Here is a 15,000-nt window from a genome sequence, read left to right as displayed (position 1 = left end):
TCCAGCACATGTAGCTGGGATAAACTCCAGCATGTGTGGCTGGGATAGACTCCAGCACATGTGGCTCAGATAGACTCCAGCACATGTGGCTGGGATAGACTCCAGCACATGTGACTGACATAGACTCCACCACATGTGGCTGGGATAGACTCCAGCACACGTGGCTGTGATAGACTCCAGCACATAAGGCTGGGATAGACTCCAGCACACGTGGCTGGGATAGACTCCAGCATGTGTGGCTGGGATAGACTCCAACACATGTGGCTGGGATAGACTCCAGCACATGTAACTGGCATAGACTCCAGCATGTGTGGCTGGGATAGACTCCAGCACATGTGGCTGTGATAGACTCCAGCACATAAGGCTGGGATAGACTCCAGCACACGTGGCTGGGATAGACTCCAGCATGTGTGGCTGGGATAGACTCCAACACATGTGGCTGGGATAGACTCCAGCACATAAGGCTGGGATAGACTCCAGCACATGTGGCTCGGATAGACTCCAGCACAAGTGGCTGGGGTAGACTCCAGCACATGTGGCTGGGATAGACTCCAGCACATGTAACTGGGATAGACTCCAGCACATGTAACTGGGATAGACTCCAGCACATGTGGCTGGGATGGACTCCGGCACACGTGGCTGGGATAGACTCCAGCACGTGTGGCTGGGATAGACTCCAGCACATGTAGCTGGGATAGACTCCAGCACATGTGGCTGGGATAGACTCCAGCACATGTGGCTGGGATAGACTCCAGCACATGCACGTCACTCTAATCAAACAGGAATAATAATAATAAAAACAAAATCCTATATTTGTACAACCATGAGAAGAACCACGACGACCTTCTTACATCCAGCAGCAGGCCCGACATGCTTCGGCTGTGTTCGGCTGCACTCGGCTGGGTTCGGCTGCACTCGGCTGGGCTCGGCTGCACTCGGCGCAAAGACGAGCAAAACGCCAACAGAAGGCTTGACTTACTTGCCCACGAAATTCTCCAGAACGGAACTCTTCCCGGCGCTCTGTCCGCCCACCACGGCGATCTGCGGCAGGTCCAGACTGGAGTTGTGTCCGATGGACGAGAAGGCGTCCTGCAGGCGGTTGACCAGCGGGATCAGCTCCTCCATTCCCCGGTTGCCCATCTTGTCCTCCTCGCTGCGGAACCTCTCGACGACCAAGGGGAACCTGCGGGTGATGGCGATGACGTCACGCTCGCTTCCTGCTGTGACCTTCAGCGCCTCCTCCTCGGCCGGACCTGTGCGCAGGCGCTCGCATCCGGCGGGTCCCTTTCAAAATAAAACACCTCCCCGCTACATGCGCATTCATCTCTTGTGTTTCTCTGGTGACGTCATATCACGTGGACGCCAAACAGTCCTGTGTTGAAGTAAACCTGTCAATCATCAATTAGAACGTGGACGGGAAATACTTTTATTGTGAAGGACTGGACTCGGTTCGTTAGGAGCAGGTGTGAATCAGGTGGGTATAAATGTGACTCACCTGGCAGGTGTGGCAGCGTCGGTCTGCATCTTCAAGTCCACGAGCAACGTTCTGCTGGAGGTGAGTTACTTTTGTTCCACTTCCGGTCTTGGGATTCCACATATTTGCCAGGTTTGTTTGATGTTGTTGTGCGCGTGTTTCCTGCTGGCGTCCTCACGTCTTCCGCTGTCAGATAATGTATTTTGACATCTAATGTCTTCTTGGTGAGATGTTGACTTTTTTCCCAACACTATTTGTGTCTTTAAACGTGTCACCTTTTTCATTTAGTCGACTGGATGTGTTTTGACATGAAATGGTGCCTTTTACGACACTATTTGTGTCATTGAACGTGTCACCTTTTTCATTTAGTCGACTGGATGTGTTTTGACATGAAATGGTGTCTTTTACGACACTATTTGTGTCTTTGAACGTGTCACCTTTTTCATTTAGTCGGCTGGATGTGTTTTGACATGAAATCGTGCTATTTTTTTCCACATAGTTTTGTCCATCTTTATTTTTCTTTTTAGGTGAAATCTAACTAGAAAAAGTCGCTATTTTTTCCACATAGTTTTGTCCATCTTTATTTTTTGCCATTGTTCAAAATATTTAAAAAAATCTGTATTCTAATGAATTATTGACTTATTCAAAGCTCCAATTACTTCGAATATTTCACTTGAAAATGTTTCATGTGGAAAATATTGCATATATTGTGTGTTTGCCATAAAAAAACAGTGTTTTCTTTGACAAAAGAGCATAAAACAAACAATAGTTTAAACGTAAAATTGACAGTTGATCTCATAACTTAAGTGTTGAAATTTAAAAAAATAAATAAAAAATGTATCACTTTGAGTGGGGGACCATTTGGATCCCAAAGATATTTAATGGGATTTTATTTATTTTTTATTACTCAAAAATAAGCAATGGTGTCCTGCATTATTTATCTTTTTAGGGCTCCAAATACTTCACGTCAAACATTGCTTTCTGAATGTTTTGGGCAGTTTTACTATTAAGCGGTTTTCTTTGACAAGGTATTTTTTTTAAACTTTACATCAACCCGATTATCGATATTTAGTGTAAACATTAAAATAATTTGACTTGTTTTTAACATTTTAATGACCGGGACCCTTTATGGTCCCCGGGAGCCTTAAAAGTAAAAAAATGTTTTAAAAAATCTATTTTGTTATGGTTTGAAAATGAAAAATATCAAAATAGCCCCCGCATGCTTTATTTTTCTGTGTGCAGCCCTCAGTGGAAAAAGTTTGGACACCCCTGCTTTAATCCCTATTTTGGCTGAGATGCCCCGCCCCCTAAAAAATCTATTTTGTTATGGTTTGAAAATGAAAAATATCAAAATAGCCCCCGCATGCTTTATTTTTCCGTGTGCAGCCCTCAGTGGAAAAAGTTTGGACACCCCTGCTTTAATCCCTATTGTTTTGGCTGAGAGGCCCCGCCCCTCCATTGATGCCCCGCCCCCTAAAAAATCTATTTTGTTATAGTTTGAAAATGAAAAATATCAAAATAGCCCCCGCATGCTTTATTTTTACGTGTGCGGCCCTTAGTGGGAAAAAGTTTGGACACCCCTGCTTTAATCCCTGTTTTGGCTGAGATGCCCCGCCCCCTCCTTCGATGCCCCGCCCCCTTCAGAAATAGCCCAACTTAATCAATTTTGATAATAAACAGTGAAATATAAGTAGAAAAAGATTGGTTCGACTTCAGCTTTTTGGACGATATTTTGACTCTACTAGCTCCGCCCCCTCCCAGGTGACATCATGGCGAGCCAGGCGGAGTTTGAGCAGGCGGCGGAGGAGGCGGGGCTGTACGTGTGGCGGGTGGAGACCATGGAGCTGCTTCCTGTTCCCGAGAGTCTCTACGGGAGCTTCTACTGCGGCGACGCCTACCTGGTTCTGCGCACCCTGGCCCGTGAGCGCCACCTGCAGCGCCACCTGCACTACTGGCAAGGTACCGCCCCCTCCAACGCCGCCGGCCCCTCCCCCCCGGTGCCTTTCAGCGCCCCTTTTTGTCTGGTCCGCAGGTGCCGAGTGCTCCCAGGACGAGGCGGCGGTGGCCGCCATCCTGACGGTCCAGCTGGACGACTTCCTGGGGGGGACGGCCATCCAGTACCGGGAAGTCCAAGGCCACGAGTCCGCCACCTTCGCCGGGTACTTCAAAGCGGGACTCAAGTACTTGGTAAGCGGGGTTAACGCCGCCGTCGTGTCTGTCGGAGGATGACCGCTGGCGTGTCCTCAGGCGGGGGGCGTGGCCTCTGGCTTCCGACACGTGGAGACGGCGGTGGAGAAGCCGAGGCTGCTGCAGGTCAAAGGTCGGCGCGTGGTCAGGGCCGCTGAAGTCCCAGTCGGCTGGGAGAGCTTCAACCGAGGGGACACCTTCATCCTGGACCTGGGACAGGTGAGACCGTGGACAGGAAGGAAGGGGTCACTTCTAAACCTGTCCTGACATGCAGGACGTGGTCCAGTGGTCCGGTTCCCATAGCAACCCCTTCGAGAGGCTGAAGGCCACCATGGTGAGTAGCCGCCGGGTCACCGGGGGTCAAAGGGCGTCCGCCGGCGTTGACGTGAGCCACTTTGCAGCTGTCCAAGGGGATCCGTGACAACGAGCATTGTGGGCGGGGCCAGCTGCTGATCTGCGAGGAGGGGGCGGAAGATGAGAAGATGCTGGAGGTCAGACTTCTCCTCCTTTGCTCCGCCCACCTGGCTGACCCCTCCCCCCCCGGCTGACCTTTCACCTCTGCGTCCAGGTGCTGGGAAAGAAGCCGGAGCTGCCGCGGGCGCGCCTCGACGACGCCAAGATGGACGCCTGCAACAGGAAGCGGGCCAAACTCTTCAAGGTAAAAGCGTCATTTAGTAAAAAAGGTGGGGGCGTGGCCCATTTTTAGAGTGATCGCTAGCAGCTACGCAACAGCTCGGCACACAATAGCACGCTAGCTCCACATGCGTGATCATCTAAAATAGCATTTTTGTCCAAAAGTATTGTATTATATAAGCCACGCCCACTCAATAAAAAAAAAAGTCCCATAAGTCATTTATTGCGATGAGGTGGCAACTTGTCCAGGGTGTACACCACCTTCCACCCGATTGTAGCCGAGCTAGGCGCCGGCGACCCCAAAAGGGAATGAGCGGTAGAAAATGGATGGATTTATTTACACAGAATATTTTGTAGATGTTTTTTATACCTTAATCGTTTCATTGACCCGGCAGAAAAACGGCTGGTGGAACAAAACAGAAGTCACCTTCATGCTTGAAGGTTTTGTCTCTTAGAATTAAAAATGTTGAGCAAAGCGAGACCAGCTTGCTAGTAAATACAATTTTCAATTAAAAAAAAAAAAAAAAAATTTGAGGCAGCTCACTGTTAAGTGCTGCTATTTTTAGAGTGATCGCTAGCAGCTACGCAACAGCTTGGCCCACAATAGCACGCTAGCTCCACATGCGTGATAACTAATTGATCGTCTAAAATAGCATTTTTGTCCAAAAGTATCGTATTATATAAGCCACGCCCACTCAATTTCAGAGGAAAAATATGTTCCATAAGTCAAATTTATGTTAAAGGATTAAGGTGGCGACTTGTCCAGGGTGTACCCCGCCTTCCGCCCGATTGTAGCCGAGCTAGGCGCCGGTGACCCCAAAAGGGAATAAGCGGTAGGAAATGGATGGATTTATTTACACAGAATATTTTGTAGATTTTTTTTTTACATACCTTAATAGTTTCTTTGACACGGCAGTAAAACGGCTGGGGCAACAAAACAGAAGTCCCCTTCATGCTTGAAGGTTTTTTCTCTCTTAGAATTAAAAATGTTGAGCAAATCGAGACCAGCTTGCTAGTAAGTACAATTTTTAATTAAAAAAAAATAAATTTGAGGCAGCTCACTGGTAAGTGCTGCTATTTTTAGAGTGATCGCTAGCAGCTACGCAACAGCTTGGCCCACAATAGCACGCCAGCTCCACATGCGTGATAACTAATTGATCGTCAAATAGCATTTTTGTCCAAAAGTATCGTATTATATAAGCCACGCCCACTCAATTTCAGAGGAAAAATATGTTCCATAAGTCACATTTATGTTAAAGGATTAAGGTGGCGACTTGTCCAGGGTGTACCCCGCCTTCCGCCCGATTGTAGCCGAGATAGGCGCCGGCGACCCCAAAAGGGAATAAGCGGTAGGAAATGGATGGATTTATTTACACAGAATATTTTGTAGATGTTTTTTACATACCTTAATAGTTTCTTTGACACAACAGTAAAACGGCTGGTGGAACAAAACAGAAGTCACCTTCATGCTTGAATGCCATCAAGCTAGCGCACCAATTAGCGAATAATTTTGGTGGATTTACTGAGGAATAAGTGAAACTACAACGAAAATGCCGTTGTAAGAAAATGTTAGCATATATCAGGGGTTAGCAACCTTTTTGAAAGAAAGAGCTACTTCTTGGGTACTGATTAATGTGAAGTTTGATACGCACTTAAATAAATTGCCAGAAATAGCCAATGTGCTCAATTTACCTTTACTAAATCTATATATAAAATTAAATGGGTATTTCTGTCCGTCATAAACATTTTTTTTTCCTGTCACGAAAGGTTTTTTTGTAGAGAATGATGAAAAAAAAATTTAATGATTTAAAAGAGGAGGAAAAAATCTAATTTTAAAAACTAGTTTATCTTCAATTTCGAGTCTTTAAAATACAAAATTCAACGGAAAAAATAGCTGATTCGAATCTCTTTGAAAAATTTTTAAAAAATCAAATTTTAAAACCTAGTTTATCTTCAATTTTGACTCTTTAAAATTCAAAATTCACCCAAAAAAGAGAAACTAGCTAATTCGAATCTTTTTGAAAAAATGTAAGAATTCATGGAACATCATTAGTAATTTTTCCTGATTAAGATTAATTTTAGAATTTTGACATGTTTTAAATAGGAAGGCAAAGCTCTCAATTTACCGGTCGATCTACGTTCCCATCCTCAAAGTACCAATGATTGTCACACACATACTAGATGTGGCGAAATTATTCTCTGCATTCAACCCATCACCCTTGATCACCCCCTGGGAGGTGAAGGGAGTCATTTATGTTGACTTAACCCCCAATTCCAAACCTTAATGCTGAGTGCCAAGCAGGGAGGTAATGGCTCCCATTTTTATAGTCTTTGGTATGAACTCACGACCTACAGATCTCAGGGCGGACACTCTTAACCACTATAGCCTCTGAGCTATGGTCATGAGCTTTGGGTTATGACCGAAAGGACAAGATCACGGGTACAAGCGACCCAAATGAGTTGTCCTCCACGGGTCTCTCCCTTAGAGATGGGGTGAGAGGCTCAAAGTAAAGCCGCTGCTCCTCCGCATGGAGAGGAGCCAGGTAAGGTGGTTCAGGCATCTGGTCAGGATGTCTCCCTGGGGAGGTGTTTAGGGCACATCCAACCAGTAAGAGGCCACCGGGAAGACCCAGGACACTTTGGGAAGACTGTCTCCCGGGAGGAGCTGGACCAAGTGGCTGGGGAGAGGAAAGTGTTGCCTCCCCAGAAGAGGATGGATGGACCATACCAGGTATTGAAATCTGGATCAACCACACTGAAGCTTTAGCGGCTAGCTTCCTGTCGCCCTGCTCGGTGTGTAGCATGGTTAGACAACCATTTTCTTCTAGTTTGCCGGTGACTTGGAAAAAACTCAGTTTATGAAAACTAGTATATTAGAAGCGGCTTCGCACTGAGGATAGACACCTTCATTGGAGCCTTCTCCCGGGTGCAAGCTGGTGTTCTGGCGAGACATGCTCCCTCCTGGAATTCATGTGACTGCTTCAGGTGTAACAAATATCACATTGAGTCAATATCTGTATCCAAAGTCCGTCCATCCATCTTCCGCTTATCCGAGGTCGGGTCGCGGGGGCAGCAGGGAAGCACAGACTTCCCTCTTCCCGGGGGATCCCGAGGCGTTCCCAGGCCAGCCGGGAGACATAGTCTTCCCAACGTGTCCTGGGTCTTCCCCGTGGCCTCCTACCGGTTGGACGTGCCCTAAATGCCTCCCTAGGGAGGCGTTCGGGTGGCATCCTGACCAGATGCCCGAACCACCTCATCTGGCTCCTCTCCATGTGGAGGAGCAGCGGTTTTACTTTGAGTTCCTCCCGGATGGCAGAGCTTCTCACCCTATCTCTAAGGGAGAGGAAACTCATTTGGGCCGCTTGTACCCGTTATCTTATCCTTTCGGTCATAACCCAAAGCTCATGACCATAGGTGAGGATGGGAACGTAGATCGACCGGTAAATTGAGAGCTATGCCTTCCGGCTCAGCTCCTTCTTCACCACAACGGCTCGGTACAACGTCCGCATTACTGAAGACGCCGCACCGATCCGCCTGTCGATCTCACGATTCACTCGTGAACAAGACTCCTAGGTACTTGAACTCCTCCACTTGGGGCAGGGTCTCCTCCCCAACCCGGAGATGGCACTCCACCCTTTTCCGGGCGAGAACCATGGACTCTGACTTGGAGGTGCTGATTCTCATTCCGGTCGCTTCACACTCAGCTGCGAACCAATCCAGTGAGAGCTGAAGATCCCGGCCAGATGAAGCCAACAGGACCACATCGTCTGCAAAAAGCAGAGACCTAATCCCGCAGCCGCCAAACCGGAACCCCTCAACGCCTTGACTGCGCCTAGAAATTCTGTCCATAAAAGTTATGAACAGAATCTGTGACAAAGGGAAGCCATAGCGGAGTCCAACCCTCACTGGAAACGTGTCCGACTTACTGCCAGCAATGCGGACCAACCAAGCTCTGACACTGATCGTACAGGGATCGGACTGCCACAATAAGACAGTCCGATACCCCATACTCTCTGAGCACTTCCCGAGGGACACGGTCGAATGCCTTCAAGTCCACAAAGCACATGTAGACTGGTTGGGCAAACTCCCAACCAAACAGGTTACTGGCTAGCGGGAGCTCGGTAATCCTGGAGTGGCGGACGGGCTCTGGCGTTATGAGGGCTGAGATGGGTGGTGCGGACAGACCCACAGAGTTACTGTTCCTGCAATGGAGTTTTCCTAAAAAATGCCTTTTTTAGGAAGGTCACTTTGGACACAAAAGGTCACTTTTGTATCCAAAGTGACCTTCCTAAAACATTTATTTTGACGTCCAATACTCACCTGTCTGTGGCGCTCCTCAGGTGTCTGACGCAGACGGCGACTTGGACGTCACATTGGTTGCTTCAGTCAGCCCGTTCTCCCAGAAGGCCTTGCGAACCAGCGACTGTTACATCCTGGACAACGGAACCTACGGAGACCTCTACGTGTGGAAAGGTTCTTAGCGTCCGTTTGACACGGTGTGTCCCGCTGTGTACTAAAGTGTGCTTGCAGGCAAGGGAGCCAACACCCAGGAACGTCTTGCCGTTCTTCGAGCTTCAGAAGAGTTTATCAAGAAGATGAACTACCCAACACACACCAAGGTAACGGCAAACACATGAGTCTGTCACCTTGACTGAGGTTCTCCCCCATCACCAGGTCCAGGTTCTTCCAGAGTACGGGGAGACACCGCTCTTTAAGCAGTTCTTCAAGGACTGGAGCGATCCCGACGACACCCCTGGCATGGGACTGTCTTGTGTGTCCAAAAAGATTGCACGGCTTGAAAAGGTGATCAAAGGTTTTTGTTTTTATTCCCGAAGACTAACTTCGGGTTTCTATTTGGACAGGCCCAGTTTGACGTGACTTCTTTCTACGGGTCCGAGGCCATGGCGGCACGGTACGGAATGTTGGACTCAGGCGATGGAGACAAACAGGTAAGGTGAAGAATGTTTAGGAGGGCGTGGGTCTAGCCTTCTTTGTCGTGGCAGGTGTGGCGCGTAGAGGGGTGTGACAAAGTGGCGGTGGACTGCACAGCCTTCGGTCAGTTCTATGGGGGAGACAGTTACCTCATCTTGTATCAGTACCGGTACAACAAGCGAAGAGGCCACATCATCTACATCTGGTGAGAAAATGTGGATGTCCTCCACCTAATGTAGCGCTTGTGTACTCTTCCGGCTACGTGGTTTCACAAATCCAGGTTGCCTGCCTGGGCTTGCAACCCCATCGTTGTCAAGGACTGCAGTTTACCAAGTAATTCGTAGCCCAGCCACACTGGCCAACCCCCTAAACCTCACTCATCTGAGTCACGGCACTATTGGAGCAGTTGTGACCTTGTTCTTCCCCTACTGTTCTGCCCGGTGGCATGTGGACTACAAAGCTAAAAGCCCGGGCTATGGCCAACATTGCTGTTGAAGTTGTCCCGGAGTGAAGTTTACTAACATACGCTGGCAAGCCTTCGTCCGTTACACCAAGATGGCATGTGTTTCAGGCAAGGGGCGGAGTCCAGTCAAGGTGAGCGTACCGCCTCTGCCGTTTTGGCCGTTGAGATGGATGACGAACTGGGGGGAGCCGCTGTGCAGGTACATACAGGACTGCCTGGAAAACCAGACCTAGGTTTGCTCTCCCAAACTGGCTACGGTCATCTTCTGCCAACAGGTGCGTGTTGTCCAGGGACAAGAGCCCGCGCACTTCATGAGCATGTTTCACGACCAACCAATGGTGGTCTACAAGGGCGGGACGTCCCGATTCGAGGGCCAAACGCCGGTGGCGGACATTCGACTGTTCGAAGTCCGAGCCAATGTTGCCGGTGCCACCACAGCTGTAGAGGTGAGTAATTTCTAAGGCTGATCAATTTCATACCGACTGTCTAACTTGCATCTTACAAGATACATTTGTCTTTGCACTTCAAGTACCAGATTTGTTTCCTGTCAACCTATTCAAGAAACCAATCCGATCTTACACGGGACTGCTGGGAAAATGCGTTGCACAGGGGTGATGGCATGCGATCAGGCTAATGTGTCTGGAAGCCTGAGACGGGGCTTTGTCTGGCATTAGTCTTGTGCCGTGTTCCGCAGAGTCATTGCGATAATGGAGACCACTATGATAGTCATCCAGCTTATTCTGATTTATCAGACTTCCTTCTCCCCAGTTACTCCCCCAAGGCATTCCAGGCTAGCTGGAAGACAGTCTTTCCGTGACCTCATAACCAGTGAAGAGAGGTCCGGAACACATCCCAAGGGAGATGTCTGGGGGGGGGGGGGATCAAAGAGAGCCGTCAATCCTTTCTGTGTCCGGGCCAGGTAAGGTTCCCCGCGTTGGGTCAAATTAAGCCGCAGGCTCCACTCCTGGTGGTGCCCTTCCGTCAATTCCTTTAAGTTTCAGCTTTGCAACCATACTCCCCCCCCCCCCCCCCCCCCCCCGGAACACAAAGACTTTGGTTTCCCAGATGCCAGAAGCACCTCATCTGGCTCCTCTCGATGTGGCGGAGCAGCAACTTTACACAGAGCCCCTCCCGAATGACCAAGCTTCTCACCTTTTCTATAAAGGAGAGAACTACTACCCTACAGGGGAGCTCGTTTCAACCGCTTGTACCTGTGACGTTGTCTCTTCGGTCACAACCCAAAGCTTGTGACCATAGGTGTCAGGTTCAAACACTGACATCATCCATCTATTCTGATTTATCAGACTTGCTACTCCCCCAAGGCATTCCCAGGCTAGCTGGAAGACAGTCTTTCCGTGACCTCATACCAGTGAGACGGGTCCTGAACACATCCCCAGGGAGATGTCTGGGGGGGGGGGACATCCTAACCCGATGCCAGAACCACCTCATCTGGCTCCTCTCGATGTGGCGGAGCAGCGACTTTACACAGAGCCCCTCCCGAATGACCAAGCTTCTCACCTTTTCTATAAAGGAGAGCATTACTACCCTACAGGGAAGCTCGTTTCGACCGCTTGTACCTGTGATGTTGTCTCTTCGGTCACACCCAACGCTTGTGACCGTAGGTGCCAGGTTCAAACGCTGATGACATCTATTAAACAAGACAAACGGAGACAGAATTAAATTTGAACTCAGCTCTAGGAGAGACATGGCCACTGTCCTCTCCGTACAGTCCTGCACCACGCTCTGCCCCAAGATTGTACTCTCCCTTCATTTGACTCCCTCCTACCCACAGCTGCTTCCTGAAGGAAGTGGGTTGTAAACAGCGTTTCCTTCGGTTACCGAAGAGGTTGGTCAAAGAGTTCCTTTGGAAGTTGGGCAGATCCTGCCATCGGTCCGCTTTGTAGTCCCAGTGGAGTTCTACAAGCATTCTTTTTGGAAGGTTCCAGTCTTTTGTCTTGTCCAGAACACAATGTAATACAAAGTTTTTGGGGGATAATCAAGAAACAATAGGTGAGGGTAGGAACATAGATTGACCGTTAAATTAAGAGCTGTAGCACAACTGCCTGCCTATCTCACAATCTACTCTCCCTCACTCGTCAACAAGACCCCTAGGTACTTGAACCCATCAACTTGCGGCAGGATCTCATTCGCAACCTGAAGATGACATTCCACCCTTTTCTGTTCTAAAACCATAGACTCTGTCCTAGGGATGAGAATGATCACCTCACACTTAGCTATGAACGGGTCCAATGAGTTGAAGACCACGGCCAGATGAAGCATCTGCAAAAAGAGTCCTAATCCCTCAGCAACCAAATCGAATATTAGTCCAGACAAGTCAACTGGAGTCCATTCTCCCTGCAGACAACTCCTAGTTTTTCCAGCTGGCCCTTATCTGAAGATCAATGCAGATTAGGATGTTTGATTCCAATCCTGGTCTACTTTCTAATTGGTGACTTGTTGGAGCCAACTATTGTCTGGGCATGTCCCCTCCTCTAGAGGGTAAATAGTTCGGATTTTGTACAGAGCGCCCAGACGAGACCTGACCCATCCGTGAGCAGGGAGGGACAAAGGCTGCAAAACCTCTTCTAAGACGGACTGCGCAGTCCAGTTCTGATCGGTTGAATGACAAATGTAATCCAAACCTTCTCAGGTCGATCCGGCCACCTCCAGTCTGAACTCCAACCACGTCTTCCTTCTGGAGGCATCTTCCACATGTTGGATATGGAAAGTGTCAACAGCAGCTCGGCTGAAGTCCACGGAGCAGAACTTCTTTCTGAACTCCTGCAGATGACTCCCATCATGTTGAAGGAAGGCGAGGAGAAAGGTGATCTTAAGAGGTTTTGAGGATCTTGTCCCAAAACAAACTTAAAACTATTCTTTCAGAGGATTTCTGGACTGCATTGGGTGGGCCGGGTGAGTATTGCCGGGCTCCCGTCAGAAAAACCAGACGGATGTTCATCCTCCTCGCCTGTTTGCCTGCTCGAACAGTACTGGAAGGTTCTTGGTCAGTGATGTCCTCCGAAGAATCAAACCCGGAGTTTCTGTTTTTTACTTTCTGTTGTGTTGTTGTGTAGATGGAGGAAGTTCAGGTGAGCTGATGCAGGAGGACCTGGCTTCTGATGACATCATGGTCTTGGACACCTGGGACCAGGTAAGTCAGAAACAGTTCCACACGCGCCAGGTCTTCAATTAGTATGCTAGAAGTCCCTACTTTTTGGCCGCCTTCTCCTACATTTTTATTTATTTTTATTAGATTCAAACCTACCACTTTCATTCAGAACATGTGTGCTACCTTATTTTTTTTACAAAAATTCCAGAATTTCCCATTTTCAGGACTTTTTCCCCATTTGAAATTAATGGGCAACTTTATTTTGAACTTCTGCTTTTCATGACCGATTCAAACCAGTCAAAATGCTCCGTGCTAATTTTAGTCAATTGTTCGCATGCTAACAATGTGTCAAAACAGCTAGCATGTTAACATTAACACACATCAACATGTAGACTGAGATTTATTCCTGCTAAAAAGAGAAAATGCTAATGTTAGCATGCTAACTGTTAAAAGCCAAATTAGCTGACGAGATGTTGGTTGTAAAATTTGCCCAAAAGAAAATGCTATTTTTCCAACGTTATACACTTCGACTACCAATATATAACAAGGTTAGCGTGCTAATGTTAGCATGCTAACAATTGACTAAAATTAGCAGGGAGCATTTTGACTTTGGACTAGTTTGAATCGGTCATGAAAAGCAGTTCGAAAAAATTTGCCCATTCATTTCAAATGGGGAAAAGTTCCTGGAATCTTTGTAAAAATTTTATTTTTTTTAACAAAGATTCTCCAGAATTTCACATTTACCTGGAATCTTTATTAAAAAAAAAAAAAATGTTGCCCCTCATTTGAAATGAATGGCAAGTTTTTGATTTTTGAACTTCTGATTTTCATGACTGATTTAAGCCAGTCAAAATGCTCTCGCTAATTTTAGTCAATTGTTAGCATGCTAACCTCGTTATATTATTGTAGTCAAAGTATATAATGTTGGAAAAATAGCATTTTCTTTTAGGCAAATTTTACAACTCGTCAGAAAATTTGGCACTTAAGTGTTAGCATTTTCTCATTAGTATTTTTTTTTTTCCTAACATTCGACACGTTAATGTCTGCATGCTAACCTCCTTATGTATTGGTGTCAAAGTATATACCGTTGGAAAAATAGCATTTTCTTTAGGCAAATTTTACAACTCGTCAGAAAATTTGGCACTTAAGTGTTCGGAAAAAAAAATGCTAATGAGAAAATGCTAACATTCGACACGTTAATGTTAGCATGCTAACCTCCTTATATATTTGTAGTGTAAGTATATAATGTTGGAAAAATAGCATTTTCTTTTGGGCAAATTTTACAACCAGCAACTCGTCAGATAATTTGGCACTTAACAGTTAGCATGCTAACGTTAGCATTTTCTCTTTAGCTTTTTTTTTTTTAACATTCGACATGTTAATGTTAGCATGCTAACCTCTATTGGTGTCAAAGTATATACCGTTGGAAAAATAGCATTTTTCTTTTGGGCAAATTTTACAACCAACAACTCGTCACTTAAATGTCAGCATGCTAACATTAGCATTTTCTCTTTTTTAGCTTTTTTTTTTTTTTAACATTCAACACATTAATGTTGGCATGCTAACCTCCTTATATATTGGTAGTGTAAGTATATAATGTTGGAAAAATAGCATTTTCTTTTGGGCAAATTTTACAACCAGCAACTCATCAGATAATTTGGCACTTAACAGTTAGTATGCTAATGTTAGCATTTTCGCTTTTTTGACCATTTTTTTTCTAACATTTGACACGTTAATGTTAGCATGCTAACCTCATATATTGGTGTCAAAATATATAATTTTAAAATAATTTCAATTAAAATACTATTTCTAATTTAATTTCATTTATTAAATAACAATTACATTCTTACGTTAGCATTTTCTTACATATTTAATTTCTCCTCCAACTTTTACACTAATGTTACATGCAACATACATAAAACTAACCTTATATATTGTTCAAAATATATAATTTAAAAATACATTTCTTTGCAAATTTTACAACCATCAACTGTCAATATAATTGGCACTTAACAGTTAGCATTTTTTTTTAATTCTAACATTTGACACGTTTATGTAGCATGCTAACCTCATATATTGGTGTCAAAATATATAATGTTGGAAAAAAAGCATTTTCTTTTGGGCAAATTTTACAACCAGCAACTTGTCAGATAATTTGGCACTTACAGTTAGCATGCTTACGTTAGCATTTTCTCTTTTAGC

At 46.2% G+C, this 15,000-nt stretch overlaps 1 protein-coding gene and 1 pseudogene across 3 annotated transcripts in view; one reads left to right on the top strand and one right to left on the bottom strand.

Annotated features, from left to right (window-relative positions):
* LOC133549075 (dynamin-1-like) overlaps nucleotides 1-1,278 on the bottom strand; it is a 42,157-nt gene extending 40,879 nt beyond the window's left edge. For 2 of the 3 annotated variants that reach the window (XM_061894193.1, XM_061894200.1), the window contains exon 1: nucleotides 980-1,278. In XM_061894193.1, coding sequence (XP_061750177.1) covers nucleotides 980-1,140 — 161 coding nt within the window. In that variant the 5' untranslated portion in view covers nucleotides 1,141-1,278. The remainder of the gene's footprint in view (nucleotides 1-979) is intronic. The other variant, XM_061894184.1, reaches the window with a different exon arrangement.
* A 126-nt stretch (nucleotides 1,279-1,404) lies between these two features.
* Nucleotides 1,405-15,000, top strand: part of LOC133562649 (gelsolin-like) — a 22,830-nt pseudogene continuing 9,234 nt past the window's right edge.

Source organism: Nerophis ophidion, linkage group LG01 (assembly GCF_033978795.1).
Source record: "Nerophis ophidion isolate RoL-2023_Sa linkage group LG01, RoL_Noph_v1.0, whole genome shotgun sequence".
Lineage (NCBI taxonomy): Eukaryota > Metazoa > Chordata > Actinopteri > Syngnathiformes > Syngnathidae > Nerophis > Nerophis ophidion.
Note: the sequence above shows the minus strand (reverse complement) of the source record. Positions and strands in the feature narration are given on the sequence as shown.